Here is a 19,111-nt window from a genome sequence, read left to right as displayed (position 1 = left end):
AGAGAAACTGACCATGCCGACCGCATTCTAAAATCAAATATTTCTTAACATAAAATTAAGTCTTTAGTTTACTTTGTCCATGTAGTTTTAAGGAAACCCATGAAATCCTAACTAGTTTTGACAGCGATTTCCATCAATTTGAGAGTAAATAAAAGTGTAATTGATGAATTGCAGCAGCTTTTAGGGATGGATCAAAGTTCCTCAGTTTCCTTAGTTAAAACCTAAAACTTCAACGCGAACATTGGTAAAAATATTGGAGCACCTGTAATGGAACTCTTGGATTTGACCTTTAAAAATGGGTCAATGTCAAAGGTCAAGGTCTTTGTAAACATAGAAATATGATGTTATCCTGACATATGACCTTCAGGTTTCAAGGAACCTTCTATTTATCTGAATATGCCTTACTTACTTACCCCCCCCCCCCCCCTCCATCTCAACGAAATATTTGCCTCTATTTCAAATCAGACTTCGGATCGACACAGTATTTTAGGGTACCGTAGTCAAGACCCAATTGAAAATTTCTGGAAAGTTTGATCGCCATTGTTTCCTGTACCTACAAAATAAAACACCATTAGCAAATTGGCAAGAAGAACTTCGGTACTTGGCTAAAAATTCTGAACAAATAAACGGAAAAACAAAATATATCCCTTTTCCGGAAATTTCTTCATTATTTGCTGCCAGCCATTATGCTTTCATTCTGCAAGTGGAATTTATTTTAATTTTATCTTTAAAAAAAGTAGCATTTTATGCTGAGAACTGCCCTTTTTGGTCTTATGTTGATGACATGTATGAATTTAATTTATATGATATCAACAGTTAATTTATATGATACTAACAGTTAATTTATATGATTTTAACAGTTGATTTATATGATACTATTAGTTAATTTATATGATACTAACAGTTAATTTATATGACACTAACAGGTAATTTATATGATACTAATAGTTAATTTATATATATATATTTACATACACTGAATATTATTTCCTTTATTTCTTATAAAAACCATTGCCATTGATCAGTCCATAAACAACACTTAGCAAGCCACCTGCATAGATTTCTTAAGCAATGGCTGTTCCATCAATTTTGCATACAATGACATACACAGCTATAATACAATATTAAACATATTTAATTTACGTTGAATGTTTTTTTTAAAAAGATATAAATATAAACAATAAAATGTCATTCTTTGTTTGTTAGTACGGAAATTAACGACGCAGCTATTGCAGAAAAAAAAATCACATAACCCGCTTACGCGGGTTATGTATTTTTTCTGCAACAGCTGCGACGTTAATTCCAGTACTAACAACCAAAGAAAGCATTTTATTGTTTAAGATACCAACAGTTAATTTATATGATACTAACAGTTAATTTATATAATACTAATAGTTAATTAATATGATTTTAACAGTTAATTTATATGATACTTTTAGTTAATTTATATGATACTTTTAGTTAATTTATATGATACTTTTAGTTAATTCATATGATACTAACAGTTAATTTATATGATACCAACAGTTAATTTATATGATACTAATTTTAAGTTAATTCAACGCGAACATGTGCTTCTTTCAAGCTTTTAATTTCCGTTCTTTCCAAAATAAGGCTACTTTGAGCTAGATTCCCCCGGTCTTGCAAGTTTTTAATATATATATATATATATATATATATATATATATATATATATATATATATATATATATATATATATATATATATATATATATATATATATATATATATATCATATTAAACTGTCTGGCCTCTTCATTTGTTTAATATTTTTATTAGCAATAGAAAAACTTTAAGTTATTATCTTAACTCATTCAGAGAACTTTGAGCAACTTATTGAAGAGATTTATAAATAACACTTTTAGAAGTTTTATTATACATGTTATACTTCCAAAATTATTTTCTTTATATTTGACAATTTTTAGATCCAGACAAATTGAAGGGGAGCAGGGGTAGTGTGTACGCGAAGTGTATCCTCATTTAATCTGTCTTTTCTAAATATTTTCTTTGATCATGCAATTTTCTTGAGGCATGCACCCCCCCCCCCCCAAAAAAAAAATCACCTGACTCCACTTTGGATCCACCAATTTTGTGCGATTGAGATAGTTTTAAAAATTAGATCCGCCAATTTTGTTTCATCTGAGATTATATCAGACATTCCTGCAGTTTATTTATCTTGCAATATTTAGGTCAGACGCTTCATTCTGTTTGTCTTATTCGTAAAGAAGCGTAAGTACTAAAACTGGGTCTCATTTTATTCCCTGTCTTAATCCAAATGAATTGATAATGCAACTCGATAAAAACGTCATGTTTATTTTAGTTTTTTCTCACTGAAATGCATTTCTGACTTTTTGTATAGACAATATGAGTGGAAGCAATCTATCCGCCGTGTTGTATAAGAAAGGGGATCTACGATTGGTAGGTGTAAAATTATACTGTGCATTAGTTTACTAGCTGTTCAGTTTTTGATCAATCCTTTCCACATTTCCAAGGTTCATGGTGAATGAAGAATTGCCTAGTAACTATTTTCTTCTTATTTTATCACTATTTTAATTATCTATGAAGTGTCCTAGATTTTTGCTGTAGCTACAGTCATAGTGACCTGGAGCTGTCCCAATTAGGACGCTCGTTGTGCTGAAAAGATATCTGTAAAATAACATATTGGAGATATATATCATGTTTATCATGCAGATATCATCTGTGTTATAAATTCTGATGATATATTTTCATCGCTAGTTTGAACTTTCAGTACGCGCTGACGTGATGCTCACTAAACTTACGATTAGTAAACAGTACAAGTAATGACATTTCAGAAATCGTGATTTAACAAATACTTAAAGTCAGTACAATCGTACATATGACAATGTCTTAAAGTCGGTACAATCGTACATTTGACAATGTCTTAAAGACGGTACAAACATTTAACATCGTACATTTGATAATGTCTTAAAGTCGGTACAATCGTTTTAAAGTCGGTACAAACATTCATTTTTTGTCCTTCATGTTTACATGAAGCTTATACTCATCTCGTCATTTGTCGAAGCAACCAAATATCCAATCTACTGATAAGAATGTTATATTAAAAATCCAAACTACCAGTAAAAATGTATTGTTATACCTTTAAGAATTGGTTCCTAAATAAATCTATACTTAAAAATGTCTCATTTCGAATGTGTTACTGAGCGGTCATAAAAATTTCGATGTTTGACCGCGGAGTAAGATATTGGACCTGTCGATAAGATATTGGACCGCAAACGTCACGCTGTGGGCGGGATCAGCTCAATCTCATTTGCATTCGTTGGTGTTCGACATTGACAGAATTGACCGAGTTTAACCACATTGCGGGTAAAGGAAACATGTATGTTAAAAAGAAAAATAAATAAAAGGTATAACAAAGCTTTATTGACAGTGTTCTCGGGCAAATTGCGTTTTGTCGACCCCTCAAACCAAACTGGTTGCCTTCGGCCTAACGGCCTCAGGCAAACATTTTGCCCTCAAACCCAGTCTATAAATGTATGATATTGATTTTTGCTTTGTAGTGTCATTGTATTGGTTTGGTTTTGTAGGTGGATTCTCCAATTAAGGAGCCAGGACCTGGTGGTAAGAGAACCATTTCTACATAGAATTCCCATACTGATGTATAATGCAAATAATGCAAGGGAACAACATCTTTTCGAAAGACATAAGAAGTTAAGATAGACAAAATATAATTGTTGCTACAATGTAGCTCCCAGAATGACCTAGCGTGTCATCGTGTCTTCCTACACTAGTAAATAGGTTAGAGGGGGTACTGTTAAAAAAAAAATAGAAGGACTCTTGTTCATCGAGCAACGCAGATTTTATAAATGTTAGACACTTCTATTGGTACAATAATTATTGTATGATTCAACGATTTAGGGATGTCAACGAATATTCGAACATTCGAATATTCATTCGATGAGTTAATATTCGAATATGAATTTGAGATTCGAATATTCGGTGGTTTTCAGATTTCACAAAAAAGGTAATAAATTTTAATTAGAACAGTTCTGGAATTATCCCCGTTTTATTTACTAGCGATCCCCTGATTCCTTTCGCTACTTTCTTATCTTATAGATCTTCTAAATTATTTCATTTTGAGTAAGGTATAAAAGAAATAAACAAGAACTATCAATATATGATACAAAAAGTACTTTCAGTAGTTTAATATGATCAGATCTAGAACCGAGGACAACGAAATGAAACCTTCTTGAATGTCTAAGAGACGTGAAGGATGTACTTATGAAAATAATTTTTATTGATCATTGAATTACATCTTTGATAGAATCAGCCTGTAATATTGTAAAGGGCTCAATTTCAGAATAATGCATCAATTACTTGATTATCTCGGGTTAAATATAATTTTAAAAATTTAAAATCATTATCGGGAAATTAATGACCTAGGAAAATTGTCCATGGAATTGTTTGTTTATATTGTCAAAACATTGTATCAAAGATTATATTATATCTTTTATTAAGCAGATAATTGTAATTAATTACGTGTTTTTGAATCTGAAGAGTAAACGACAATCTTGCCCCTGGTTAAACGACTGGTTCGTTGGTTTGAATTTGTACAGATATCATTTGTTACATTTATATTTCGGTTGTATACACTTAAATCAATCATTTATTTCAAACATTGACAGATATCAAATGTAGAATTCCTTATTGTGCACCTACAAAAGTCTACTTCCAAATACCGACGCAAACCTGCCATGAAAGTATAATGATGTTCATTTGAAATTAACTAAATTTTATTTATTTTATCGAATATTCGAATATATTCGAATACTTTCATTGAATATTCGAATATGAATTATGGACAAAATTGACATCCCTATGTATGATTAATCGTTTTGTTACTTTGATTGTTTTTGCAGAAGTACAAATCGCCGTCCAAAGAGTGGGGATATGTGGTTCTGACGTTAAGTACTGGAAAGATGGCGCCATTGGTCACTTTGTGGTCACTGGACCATTACTGCTAGGTCATGAAATCAGCGGGGTCATCAGTAAAGTGGGGGAGGGAGTTACACACCTGAAAATAGGTAACCTTATTTGAACACTCTCGATAATTTCAAATCACATTTTTCTAGTATTGCTGATAAAAAAAAAAATGAAATTGGTGTGTAGGTCTTTTACAAGAAATTATCCCAGCACATTAAATTTGACGCATATATGCTTTATTACCATAATCTTATAAAAAAGAATTTTTTTATACTCTTAGTTATAATATACAGTGTATATTGTTTAATCTTCAGGTGACCGTGTGGCTGTGGACCCACACATCACGTGCCGTGTATGTGAGTTCTGTAAGTCTGGCCGCTACAACATGTGTCCTAAAGTTTACTTCCTGGCCACGCCCCCTGACGACGGGGCTCTGGCGAGGTACTTTGTTCACGCCGCAGATTTCACGTTCAAGTAAGCACTTTATTGATGCCGTATAAATCACCAGACCGCCATTTAATTCACTGAATGATAAAAAAAATAGCAAACAACTATACAGTGAAATTAGTGGAGAAGTCATTATAAAACAATTTTCCTCTTATCTTTTTACATGTACAAGGTGCATATCATTCAGTACATAAAATTATTCCTTAAACCTTAAGAAAAATATATACCTTAAGCTTGTCCGTGAGTTGTCACTCACATATTTGAATTTACCTTCGACCGTGCCTTGTTCATTTGCAATATTTTAGGTTCTTCCTTCTAACAGTAAAACCAGAATAATCAGGGTTGCGTTCAAGATCGTAGCGGCTAACCTAGCAGCTAGGTTGTAGATATTGAACGGACAACTACATGTAACCTAGCCGCTAAGTGTTAAATTTCGAATATAAATATATCACTATAAACTTTTTTTTGGAGCCAAAAAAGTTTATTTCAAGCGAAAATATATATGTAAATATACATTTAATATGCTAAGTCGTACAAAATAATCTTCAATTTAGTTAAAGTCGTAAGTGCTGCGAAGGAGGCCATCTTGGATTTGGTATTTAGCATCAAATCTTTATGCTTGCTCTCCCTACGTAGCGGCTAGGCTAGCTCTCCGCTCAAGAGCGTAGCTTTACGTAGAGGCTACGTAGCAGCTATGCTGTTGAACGCACCCCTGATCTTTTGTTAGACTTGCGGATAACGTCAGCTTTGAGGAAGGCGCATGCGTGGAACCTCTTTCTGTTGGTCTACACGGTTGCTGGAGGGCCGGGATCACGCTGGGGCACAAAGTCCTAGTGACGGGGGCAGGTCCTATCGGTCTTTGTGCAATGCTTTGCGCAAAAGCGCTGGGCGCCTCAGCCATCTGCATGACAGGTACAAATACAGAAGATAATAAAGCATACAAAATGTATTATGTTTCTTCTTTTTTTGGGGGGGGGGGGGTATTGTTCCTGTTTTATAATTATATGTGTTAAATCATTTCTTGTCACATTACACAAACCACCTTCGAAAATAATTAAAAGTTTCCCTGCATCGCAGATGTTTGTCAGTACAGAAAATCTCACCCTCGAAAAGGTGTCACGTGTTGTCATTGGGAATATATTTCAATTTGTTTTCCAAAAATTCACACACCAAACATATTTTGATTACATAGATAAATAATTTAACAATAATTTTTTCTTTGAAAATAAAAGAAGTTTATTGTACTTTTTTGTCAAACATTCATGAAATGAAATCTTTGCAAAATGAATATTTCCAACAAATCATTTGTTTCCTGTAGACATAGACTCCTCCCGTCTTGAGTTTGCTAAGAAGTGTGGCGCCACCCACACACTCCTGATAACACGGGAAGACAAGGAGGAGGATGTAGCAGTAAAAGTGGCGGATCTGATAGGGGCGACGCCAGACAGAACCATTGAGTGTAGCGGAGCACAGTTTGCTGTCAATCTCGCTGTTCACGTAAGTTTTTGCATAAAGGTACATGTACCCAGTTCAACCTTTTTAAAGGAAATGGAATCTTAGAATTCATGTTACCTGCGTACTGTCTTTTGATTTTGGGACTTAAGATATTGTCAAATGAGTGACAAGAAATGATACCTTAGAGATTGTGGAATAATGCTGTTTGGACGTATATCTTGAGGCGAAGAACAATATTTCGCTATTTACAGGGGAAAAAAATCTTCTTATTTTTTAGGCTACAAAGCCCGGTGGCCAAGTCATTATAATTGGACACGGACCGACTTCTGTTTCATTTCCGGTTGTGGCCACTGTTGCCAAGGAGATTGAGATCAAAGGTTCATTCCGCTACGTGAACACGTAAGTCATAGGTTCATTCCAGTACCTCATGATGGCTCATCATGCAATTCATATAGATTAATTCCACTACGTAAGCAGTAAGTCATAGGTTAAATCCGCTACGTCAACACGTTAAGTTATATTTTCAGTCTGGTTCGTAAACAACAGACATGAATTCATTTTGCAACATTAACACATGCCATATATTCATTCTGTTATGTCAACACGTAAGTCAAAGGTTGTTTTTGCAACGTCAACACGTAAGTCATAGGTTCATTCCGCTATGTCAACACATAAGTCATAAGTTCGCCAGACTGATAAGAAATATAAAATAAGCTCATTTCCCTTCGTGAGTACGCAAGTCATAAGTTCACTAGAATGAGAAAAGCTCTTTTTTTTCTACGGCAACAATAAACATGTACATGTGTGTCATGAGTTCTCTGGATGATTAGAGATTCCTGTCAGTATCTGTCTTGGATTTACAGGAATGGCTACAGCAGATATGATGTACAATCCATTTATCATAAAATTAATCAGAAAATCCCTTACAAATTATGTTTCCTGAGCAGTTTTCTCGCAGTGCTATTAATATAATTCATACTGGGAAATATCTATTTAAAAATCTTCCTTACACTAAATAGCTCGGATAATTTTTTTGTATTTTTATGCAGCTAGAGTAATTTGCCCTTCGATCTAATATTCAATAGATTATTACTCAATTTGTAATCAATTCAAGCATTCTCAACATTTAAATAGGCCAAGATAAATTGAATTATCACTTTGTTTGCGTGTATTTTCCCCATTTAAGTATACGACAGTGATTTCTGTTCATCCATAGTTTGTTGTCTTTGAACATTTTTCCTGTTGATAAATGCTAGTTACCATATGTTGAAAATGAAATAGATCAGCTCAAAGTTTATATCTTCATAAGATATAATTTTCTCAGTGATAAAAATACATTTTGCCTTTGTGTATAAAGGGCCCTTTACCCCCTCAAAAGCTTAATTCTTCCTAATTTTCTCATGCAGTAACAATTTAAGACCTTGTCTTGAAACCTTGTACTTGGCCCACATCGATAGAGTATATAAGTTTTAATTATTTTTTAAAGTTGTGAAGCGATTAAGCGACATAATTTAGAAACAGAGAGATGACATTCTGTAAACTGAAGGACACTGAGAAAATTATATCGTATAAATGTGTAAATACTGAGCTTATTTATTTAATTTTCATCATAGGGTGCCCTCCCCTCCCCCCTTTAAGAAAAAAGTTCAAAGACAACAGAGTATTGATGAACAGAAATCACTGTTGTTTGCAAATTATGAAATACATAGTAGATTCCAATTCACTATCTTTAAGATTTAAGGGCTGCTCACTCTAGGTACATATATATCATCAGAAATTTGACAGCAGTGTATCTATAGAGGGTTCTTAATGGGGTTGCCTGCAGTAAGATTTTGATTTAACATTTGTAGTTGGCCCACGCTGATAGAGATGTTGTCCTGTGGTAAAATCGACGTAAAACCATTGATTACCCACCGATACAAACTGGAACAAACCCTGGAGGCATTTGAGATGGCAAAAAGTGGACAAGGGGTCAAGGTCATGATTAACTGTGGGCAGTGACGGCATGTTTGAAGCTTCCAATTCTGGGACCACTTTATAAATACTGATAGTTCGTTTTTTATTTGCAATTCATCTCACAAATATGTACGCGATGAATAATAATAATAATAATCAAGAAAGAAAAATTTGATGGAGTTAATTTCTTTTCCTAAAATATTCTTTCAGGAGTAGGTTATTTACTTTTTAATATTATTTTGTAGGCAAATAGTTCCTTGTCATTTGCCATCTTCAAACTTATTTTGTTAAAAACACTCTTATCCTACATGTATACACAAATACTCCGAGGTTGATATTAAAAAAGATACTTGAGTTTCTTATTGCCAATATCTATGTGGTTTTCGGAGATCACGTCTTCCAGGAATCTGTTGGAATTCCCATGGGTAGTAATTGTGCCCTGTTATTAGCCGACCTATTTTTGTATTCACATGAAGCAAAATTTATTCAAAAACTTCTACACAAAAAGAAGAAACCACTTGCTGTAGCCTTCAATTGACACATCTGTTTCATATCTAGATATTTTGGCTGAAAAAGACGCTAATGATAACATAACAACAAAACTTTATTATAAACGAAATGACTTCAACTTTTCTATCGTCAATTTACCGTATTTTCCTAGCAATAAAACATTATCACCTGCATATGGAGTTTATGTCTCTAAGTTGATTCGATACGCAAGAGCATACTCTTCAGATGAACAATTTCTAAAACGATACAATTGACAAATAAGTTAATGAAACAAAAATATCAACAGTTTCTATGGTCGATACAATGAGCTTCAGAAAATATCATCTACCATTAAGTCTAATGCTGACTGACATTTTTTAAACAAATTGTTAGGCCATTATTTTCACACTGATTTGTCTACGGATTTTTCCGTTTGCCCGATCATGACTAGGAGCACACGACGGGTGTGACCGGTCGACAGCAGATGCTTACTCCTCCACAGCACCGTATCCCACCAGAGGTCCGTGTTTGCTCTGCTTCAAATTTGCAGTCAAGGTCCCAAATAGTCTGCTTCAAATACTTCGTACTTTCGTTCGTTGCTACCAATAGTAAAATGAAGTATTTGAAGCAGACTATTTGTGACTTTGACGGGAACTCTTCGGCGTCGGAGGTATAAACGAATATGACAATGTTTTGAAGAATCAACAAGTTGATTTTTAGTTGGATTTAAACTTGTAAAAGTAAGAAACGAAAGTTTCATAGTGACAGGGAGTTAAAAGGATTCCAAAGCGAAAAATTGAAGCCGGGAGGGAATCCAATTCAGCTCATTTTGATCGTAACAAGCGGTCGAAGTTCGGGCAAGATTTCTCGATCCACTTTTGTAGGCTTTGTTCTGAGGTCCGGAAGAGACGTCAGTACAGAGAAGGTGGGTGAACAAGGCGTGCAAAATGTCTCTAGCTTCAAATGTATAAAAGTCATATTTAGTATGAGAATTTGGTATTTAAAGGAGAGTTCTTATCATTGAAAGGTATGAAATTATGACAAACAAAACTTCTTTCAGCAAAAAATCATTTTATAATTTTAAAAAAAGTGGTATTCTTGGGGTTCGAACCCAAGCAAAAAAAAATAATGAGTGTCAATTTTTCCCTTCGAACAAAATATGAAAGAATTGCACATAATTTTATCAGTTTACTTTATATCACTGCATATGCACATTATATTATAGCTTATTTCCTGAAAAATTACTCCAATTTCCACCATTAGCAAATTGACCCCAGTCTCTGTGTGTTCTAATCCAAACTTTGTCGCCTTTCCTCAATTTGATGTTGGCATTTGTTGATGACATATTATGACCACTGCGCCCCCTTCCATCTGTGTAATTATAAGCAATAGGCTTACCATCAAGTACGATCTCACTTACAAAGTATTTACTGTCTTTTGACATGGTTGTCCAGCTGAAAGTATATACACCTTCCATAGGGGCGGTAAACACACCCGTCTTTTTATCATAACCTTTTCCTTCATTCAAGGTTACGTTGTCAAATATCACTGTCTGTTGCTTTCTCATGTTCTCCAAGTCACTGCTTAGTGACGAATGAAATGCAATTGCTCCTTTAAAAAAGGTAAATCAGTAATTCTTTTTGATGATACATTTAAATATAATTGATGTATCAAGCATATTTGTTTTAAAAATAGATCAATAATCAAACAAATACGCTTCCCACAAATAAAAGTGATGCAAAATAGAAAAATGAATAAGTATATTATTAATGGTTTATGAATAGTTTTTTTTTTCATAAAAACTGTAACATTCTTTGAAATAAAATTCTGTACCTTTGTTGTCGGCCTTACAGCTTAGGTTCTGATATCCAAGTCCAATACAGATGGTCCTGTAGTTGTTGTATTTGGTAACGATCTGCTGCGGTGTCTCCTTGATAGAACCAAACACCCTAGTGACCAAGATCAGCAACAGTACAAGTCTACTGTGGAATATATCAGTAACGGTTAAAATACACCGTGGAAAACACACAAAAACTTTTAAGAGTTATATATAAGAATTAAACACACAGGAGAAACAAATTCCAGCGATACCCTTTCATATTCTCCATCAAAGAGAAAAAACTGAGTTGTGTATATTATGGACTGAAATAGATGAAAGTGATTTGTAAGAGAGAGTATCTAAGTATAAATAAAACGTAAATATCGTTGAATAATCACGATAAAAGTATCTTATTTCAGAAAACAGGCACGCAAAAATGTAATTTGGTTGAGAAATACAATGATATGTGACAACAAATTTTCATAAAGTGCAAGTTATTCCTAGACTAAAGTGTAATTATTCTAAACATAAAAATTAAAGTGAGTATGTAAAGAAGACAATGTTTTGTATGAAATATATGGAGATAACGAACAGTATTCAAGCTCAAAAGTCCATTAAACAATACAAAATAGGAGCAGAGCAAACACGGACCTCCAAAACATCAGAAGTGGGATCAGGTGCCATGGAGAAGCGAGCATCCCCTGCCAACCGGTCACACCCGCTGTGTGCTCCTTGTCATGATCGGGAAATAACGGAAAAATCCGTCGACAATTCAGTGTGTAAATAATGTATAAATTATGCATACATGTATCTTTTTTGTATTCTGTACGATATAAAATCTTGCAAATACCCTAACAAATAAATCCCCTCCTTCATCTTACTGGTTTTCACATAAAGCTCATCCACTTCTTCATTCGCGTTACGTTTTCGTTATTTGTTGTTCTAAAACACTTTGATCTGTAGATGTTTAAAGTAGAAGAAGACGCATGGTTTTATGACTCAGTTTTCATTCGTCTTAGTCTGATAATGTTGTTTGCAAAACATTATTTATATTTAAGAAGTGGTGTAAATCAGACGTGTATACTTAAAGTTTCCAAGGAACTTTTGTAAAATTTGAAATCACAAAATTTTACCAAAATCAATGGCATAAACACTTACAATTGTCAACTCTGTATACAACCACTCCCACGATAAATTACAGTCCAGGCATTTTGACATCATTGACGGCTGTTTTTTCCAAAAAAATCGAACTCTAAATGTACTTAACTTGTCATTGTTCCTTTGCAAAATTATTTTATTAAAAAACATTCTGACTGTACACACAAGTACTCACACAAGAAACACTAACCCTGAAGATGATATTAAAAGATGCTTGAGTTTCTGATTGACAATATCTATGTGGTTTTTGGAGACCAGGTCTTCCAACAATCTGTTGGGAATCCCATGGGTACCAATTACGTTCCGTTATTAGCAGACCTATTTTTGTATTCATATGAAGCAGAATTTATTCAAAGTCTTAAACATGAGAAAAGGAAATATCTTGCTGTGGCCTTCAACTCGACATTTAGGTTTATCGACGACGTATTATCAATTAACAACAGTTTCTTCCATTCATATGTCGACACGATATATCCCAGTGGGCTTGAAATAAAAGACACCACAGATTCTGACACATCTGTTTCATATTCGGATATTAAACAAAAGCAAAAAAAATACGTTAATGATTACCTAACAACCAAGATTTATGATAAACGTGATGACTTCAACTCTTCAATCGTCAATTTCCCTTACTTATGCAGCAATATACCTTCATCCCCAGCATATGGGGTTTATGACTCTCAGTTGATTCGATACGCAAGAGCATGTTCTACGAATGAAGAATTTCTAATACGAGGTAAGTTATTGACAAACAAGTTGATGAAACAAGAACATCAACAGTCTCCTTCAAAGTCGCCATTTCTTAAGTTCTATGGTCGATACAATGACCTTGTCTGCAAATACAATTTATCATTAAGTCAAATGCTGACTGACTTTGTTCATACTAATGGTTTGCCATTCTTTACACACTAAATTGTCTTCGGGTTATTCCGTTTTTCCCGATCATAAAGGAGCACACGGCGGGCTTGACCGGTTGCCAGGTGATGCTAACATTTCATGGCACCTGATCTCACCTCTTATGTTTTAGAGATCCGTGTTTGCTCTGCTCCTGATTTGTATTGTTTGAATATACTTCTGAGTTTGAATACTAATCGTTATCTCCATATTTGTCTTCATTGATATCACGTTTGTTTGTTAAAAGAATGACAAAGTATATATAAGAAAAAAAAAACGGCACTAAGCATATTCGCAGCAAGCTCTTCCTCCACACATTTCTGTAATTGATTAAACGATACATGTAATATTTATTTTTTGTTTTAAGAGAACGAGGTTAAAAATTTCTTTTAAAATATGAGGTTTCTAAACTAAACCTTTCGTCGTGGATTACGATTATGGGGGTCAAAAAGGATCAAAACTTCATATTTTTTCTCTTATTCTTCGATCGCTCAGGAGATATAATATACACGTCGGGGACTCCATATTTTTTTTTGGGGGGGGGGGGGGACTGGTAAAGTTTAATTGTTCCTTAGCAAGTCAAAACGAAGGTACTAGCCTCATCCGCTACGTCAACACGTATAAGTCATAGATTCAATCTGCTATGTATGTGTCCACACGTTTAAGTCATAGGGTCATTACGATCAGTCAACGCGTGTCATGGGCTCATCCGCTACTTAACACGTCGTACGCTCACGGAATGACTAGAGATTTTTTCATTGACATAGACAGCCCTATATTCTAATTTTTCAGTGCAATATTTGACTTGTCCTTTAAAGCAATAGGTTTTCTCTGACATTGTTGGCTCAAACTGAGATTTATATAACAGATGTATAAATTATCCTTGTATTTGACTTCTATCTCCAAGATCAAATATTTAAGGTTTCATCTAAATTAGAGGAGCCGGTGGTTTAATGACCAGAGCCAAATTTCCGTAAGGAATGAAACGACTTTGTGGATTTTTATTCTTCAAAATGGCCATATAAATCAGCTTTATTCACCACTCATTACAAAGTAACTCTCCATTATTTTTTTATAGTCTGCTATCGATCTGTCAGAAACATTATCAACATATATCCAGGAGTTTTTCTCGGCGTGTTTTTACACATAATAGCTATATGCTAGGAAAATCTAGATAACCTTAACCCATTAGCACAACGCACACAATTCTCTATATGTAAAATTCAAACGTAACTTACCGTTCACGGTAGCTCAGTCGGAAGAGCGCTCGCTCTGTGATCGGGAGGTCGTGAGTTCGAATCTCGGCCGCGACTGACCTAAGCCGATAAAAAATGGGTAGCAACTTTTCCCACGCCATGCGCTCGGCACTTTGAAGTGAAAGTTGCGGGTCCTTCGGATGAGACCTTAAAAACCGAGGTCCCGTGTCACGACAGGCGTTGGCACGATAAAAATCCCTCACTGCTCAATGGCCCTGAGTGCCGAGTAAAGGTCAAAATTTGAAGCCCTTCACCGGTATATGGTGACGTCTCTATATGAGTGAAAAATTCTCGAATGGGACGTAAAACAATATACAATCAATCAATCAATCAATCAATCAAACGTAACTTAAAAATTATTAAGTTAAGTATTGTATAATGAAATGGAATTCACAAGTTGTACCACATTCTGACGAAAAGCTAAGTTGCTATAGCACTTTTAAACGAATTTTTGGTCAGGAAAAATACCTGAAATATCTGAAAAAAATGCGGAGAAATCTGAAGGGTTTTTCGCATATCATTCCAAAGTTATGGACAAATTAGAACAAACCCTACCTCTTTAACTCTGTAGAATCGTGACATTCTCTTAGTCATTTGTTTCTCACAAACCAACTTATGCAGCATTAATGTTGTACATAATTTGAAAAGTTGTGAACAAGATGATTTCCTTCATCAGAGGAATGATAAATCTTTTGCAAAGAAGATATATCAAATATATATTTTGCTCAAACGAAGAACTAAGTGTTGTCAAAGGAAATATCCATTTACATAGTCCGGAAAAAACTCTACTTTCTAATTCGTGTAAAACGTGTGCATTATTATACAAATCTTCTGCTATAATTGATAATTGTTTTTCACATATTTATAAACTTTTGATTCATTCTAAATCTTTTGATTTTTATTTGAAAATTGTTATTTATAGTCGTAAACTAATGATTTATATGCGAGTTCTTTTTATTATTATCCAAAACAGGCTCGTAAGTGGGGGCAACCTCCGAAAAAAGAACGTAAACCGCCAAAACTCTAGAATTCTATTGTGTGTGTGTGTGTGTGTGTGTGTGTGTGTGTGTGTGTGTGTGTGTGTGTGTGTGAGGGGGTGTGTGTGTGTGTGTGTGTGTGGAGGGGGGGTCTTACGTTTCAGTACAATTTTTTCTTCAGATCCCAGAATTTGCCAGTGTCAAAGCGTTCATCAACAAAAAGTGGGGGTCAAAGCAGCTTCCAAATGACACTTTACATATTACAACTACATAGAAAAACTATTCTAAAAATGTGAGCCGGGTCTCCTTAACCCCCCCCCCCCAATTTCCCCTTTCTGTGCACTACTATTATTGATATTCATATTCAAAACCTTTTTATTTATATGAAAGCATGTGATTCGTATTTTATATGCCAAAAATTAATATTTGAATTCGAAAAGTTTATATAATTATAATTTATAAATTATTATTAATATTATATTTAATCTTTTGGTTTATATGCAAAAAGATGATATTTATTTTCGGAAACTTGTTATTTATATTCGATTATGTGATTTATATGCAAAAATGATACTCATTTTCGAAAACTTATTTATATGCAAAAACAAGATTTCGCACATGAATTATAATATTTATGCATATAAATCACAGAATATCGAATATGAATAGCGAATTTTTAGCATAAAAATATTAAGTCTTGGAATACTATAACTTTTTGATACAAATTACTAGATTTCGAATATAAATCTCAAAATTTCGCATAAAACTCACAAGTTTATGAACATGGATTCACAATAATCCAATATAAATAATAAGATTTATAAAATAATGTTTTGAACATGAATAATAAAAGTTTTCAAAAATGAATAATTAGATTTAAAATATAAATAACACGTTTTATAAAATATAAAACTAAATTTGATTAATAATGCAACGTTTTACAGGTCATAGATTTTCTTTCTAACGCGTACGAGGGTTGTCCGGTTAAAACGACAACACTTTTTTTTTATTGAAAAAAAATGTGCGCACTAGCTGAAAATTTCATCGAATGTTTATCTGTCATATTTGAGTATGTCTAGTTTCAAGTTCTTGCAGGAAAATTACCACATATAAGTACATGTATCTCTCCATCTTTTAAAAATTTTAAAATTCCCCCATCAAGTTCCAAAAAGTTTAGTTAAGGACGTTCGATCCTGAGCTTTTGAGCAGATTTTGGTCTGGAGCTTTATTTCTAAAATTCTGCATTATTTTTAAGTTCTAACATTAAATCTGGATTCTACAATGCAAATTATACTATATCCAATGAAAAAAAAAACGCGATTAAATCCCATTCAAATAGGATTAAGCCAGGAACTATATTTTGTGGCGGAAGATTTTTTTAGAAGAAAATGATCATTTTTTCCCTTTTGAAATTATACAGCACTGTTAAATTTAGATTCCTATTTTTCCATGCTGGTTGCACACAGAGCTATTTTGTGCATTGAGATATTTAATGCTGGTTCTAAAATATTAAATAAATCAGTTTTTGTGAATTCTATCATCATATTGTGACAAATATAGAAAATATATTCTGAAACTCCAGGAAAAAATTGAGCCAATTTTATCATAAAATTAACAGTTTTTTAGTAATATCTAAAAATTAACATCATAGACCTCCACTTTTGATTTTCTTTTCTGAATATATAAGATAACTCTGATTAATCTACTTAAATTCAGCAAAAGTTTAAGACTTTAAAAAAATTTTCTTGCTTTTTAAATTTTTAATGCCCGAAAAATGACATTTTGTGAGTGCAGAAAGGTCAAATAATTGATTATGCGAAGCAATTTGAAAATTTTTCTTTGTCACAATTTTAAAGTGTCTTTTTTAAGAGAGAATAATAGCATACTTTGTCCCATGATTTATTTGGATAAAAAATATTGGAGGGAAAACGTCGAAGATGTTATTTTTGATTAAGACACAAATTCAGTGCAAAAAGGTCATTTTAAATGTACTGTAGCGCCAAAAGAAGCATATTGACCCTCATTTTTTGTTTTGATTTTTAATTAAGCTATGTGTGTAGAAGCTAAAAATATACTTGACAAAAAAGTTTAAGACTTTAAATATCAGGATCCAACGTCGTTAAGAGGTTTTTTGTCAGTGTATGGTTTTATTTGATAAAAACAGCAATAAAGGTGCTTTTCATATGGAAAAAAATAATTAGAGTATATCTATTTTTGTGATATAAACAAAAATAAGGGATCGGTGTTTTATGCCCAGTTCACTGATTTGTATTTATTGATTTTTTGAGATCGATCACTATTCTGTATCATCATCGTTTTCATTATAACCATCTGCTGGTGGACAGTCTGTCTTCAAGGATACTTGTCGCTCGGTTTATATTCCACAACGGATATTGAAAAAGATGAACGACTCCATACTGGCTGACACAACCCCCAGTAAAAAGTTATCAATCTGTTGAGTCCATAAGGGGCACAGGCTCTGACAGAAGAGTTGGTGCCCCTTAGATTCTCCTTCGAAACATTAACAATTTATCAAAGTACGATTTTTCTACACTTTATACAGGATTCGTGAAGATAAGCTAAAAGCTAGCATTTTGATCTCATAGACAACTGCTTCTTCAATAAAAATGGAACTCGGAAATTTTGGTATCTTGTGATTGGTCATCAAAAGAATTACTTTGTTTCTACATAAAAGTACTCTGAAGTTGATATTAAAAGAATGCTGGAGTTTTGTAGTTTTCGGAGACCAGGTCTTCCAACATGTTGGAATATCGATGGACACAAATTGTGCTTCTTTATTAGCTGACATGTTTTTATATTCGAATAAAACAGAATTTATTCAAAAACTTCTACATGAGAAGAAGGAAACGCTGTGACCTTCAACTCAACATTCAAATATTTCAATTATTTATCAATTAACAATAGTTACTTCCATTCAAATGTCGACTCGATATATCCCAGTGAGCTTGAAATAAAAGACACAGAGTCTGCCACATCTATTTTATATTTGGACGTTTTATTGACTATAGTCGATAAACTCGAACTAACAAAACTGCATGACAAACAAGATGACTTATTTATGTAGTGATATTCCGCTATCATCTGCATATGGTGTTTATGTCTCCCAACTTACACGATACTCAATAGCATGTTCGGAGTAGGATCAATTTTAAACCTAGGCAGGCTACTAACAGATAAGTTGATGTTACTTTGATTTGAAGCACCTCGTTTACGTTCTGCATTTCGTAAATTCTATGGTCGTATAATGACCAATTTAGCGAATATAACCTATCATTTGGTTGTATTTTGATTGAAATACTTCATGCCAATTGCTAACCTCTGTTTACACTACTTTGACTACGGAATATTCTTTTTACCTGTCAATACAATACGATGGGATTCTAATGTGTGTATTTTTCTAAAACCCGAGGATTCAGTGAAGCTCTTTATAGGGAACTAAATGTTTTGAAACGAAAACCATAACATTATTGAGTTTTATATGCACTTATTTCAAAAACATTATTTGACAAATCAAGAGCATAAAATAAAAAAAATTATGGATATAGGCATATATTTAATGAATTCTTACACGCTGACTTGCTTAACACTTATATTGCCAGGGTCACAACTTTGCACTGCTTATTTGAATGATTTCATCTCAATTTACTGTTGTTGAT

At 33.5% G+C, this 19,111-nt stretch overlaps 2 protein-coding genes across 2 annotated transcripts; one reads left to right on the top strand and one right to left on the bottom strand.

The window, feature by feature from the left end:
* Positions 1 to 2,164: 2,164 nt before the first annotated feature.
* LOC133185189 (sorbitol dehydrogenase-like) lies at positions 2,165 to 9,013 on the top strand. The gene is made up of 9 exons (XM_061320279.1): positions 2,165 to 2,250; positions 2,381 to 2,439; positions 3,588 to 3,621; positions 4,920 to 5,084; positions 5,298 to 5,457; positions 6,158 to 6,342; positions 6,749 to 6,927; positions 7,163 to 7,284; positions 8,736 to 9,013. The coding sequence occupies exons 2-9, from the start codon at positions 2,386 to 2,388 to the stop codon at positions 8,884 to 8,886; spliced, it is 1,050 nt and encodes a 349-aa protein (XP_061176263.1). The 5' UTR covers positions 2,165 to 2,250; positions 2,381 to 2,385; the 3' UTR covers positions 8,887 to 9,013.
* Positions 9,014 to 10,549: 1,536 nt separating this feature from the next.
* On the bottom strand, positions 10,550 to 15,039 carry LOC133185656 (complement C1q tumor necrosis factor-related protein 3-like). Its single transcript, XM_061320964.1, has 3 exons — positions 15,008 to 15,039; positions 11,164 to 11,312; positions 10,550 to 10,941 (listed from the first exon to the last, which is right to left on the bottom strand). The coding sequence occupies exons 1-3, from the start codon at positions 15,037 to 15,039 to the stop codon at positions 10,550 to 10,552; spliced, it is 573 nt and encodes a 190-aa protein (XP_061176948.1).
* Positions 15,040 to 19,111: the final 4,072 nt, after the last annotated feature.

Source organism: Saccostrea echinata, unplaced genomic scaffold (genome assembly GCF_033153115.1).
Source record: "Saccostrea echinata isolate AGI-Se365-2 ecotype Australia unplaced genomic scaffold, CSIRO_AGI_Sech_v1 ptg000012l, whole genome shotgun sequence".
In the NCBI taxonomy this organism is placed as follows: domain Eukaryota; kingdom Metazoa; phylum Mollusca; class Bivalvia; order Ostreida; family Ostreidae; genus Saccostrea; species Saccostrea echinata.
This window is presented reverse-complemented; position numbering and strand designations above follow the sequence as displayed.

Excerpts from the sequence above, each read along its gene's own strand:
- LOC133185189 (XM_061320279.1), top strand. The coding sequence starts at position 2,386 with ATGAGTGGAAGCAATCTATCCGCCGTGTTGTATAAGAAAGGGGATCTA. Across the intron at positions 5,085-5,297 it reads AGTTACACACCTGAAAATAG|GTGACCGTGTGGCTGTGGAC; the intron begins GTAACCTTATTT and ends TTTAATCTTCAG. Across the intron at positions 6,928-7,162 it reads CTGTCAATCTCGCTGTTCAC|GCTACAAAGCCCGGTGGCCA; the intron begins GTAAGTTTTTGC and ends CTTATTTTTTAG.
- LOC133185656 (XM_061320964.1), bottom strand. The coding sequence starts at position 15,039 with ATGTCACGATTCTACAGAGTTAAAGAGGTAGG. Across the intron at positions 11,313-15,007 it reads TACAGAGTTAAAGAGGTAGG|TAGACTTGTACTGTTGCTGA; the intron begins GTTTGTTCTAAT and ends TATATTCCACAG. Across the intron at positions 10,942-11,163 it reads CTGTAAGGCCGACAACAAAG|GAGCAATTGCATTTCATTCG; the intron begins GTACAGAATTTT and ends CCTTTTTTAAAG.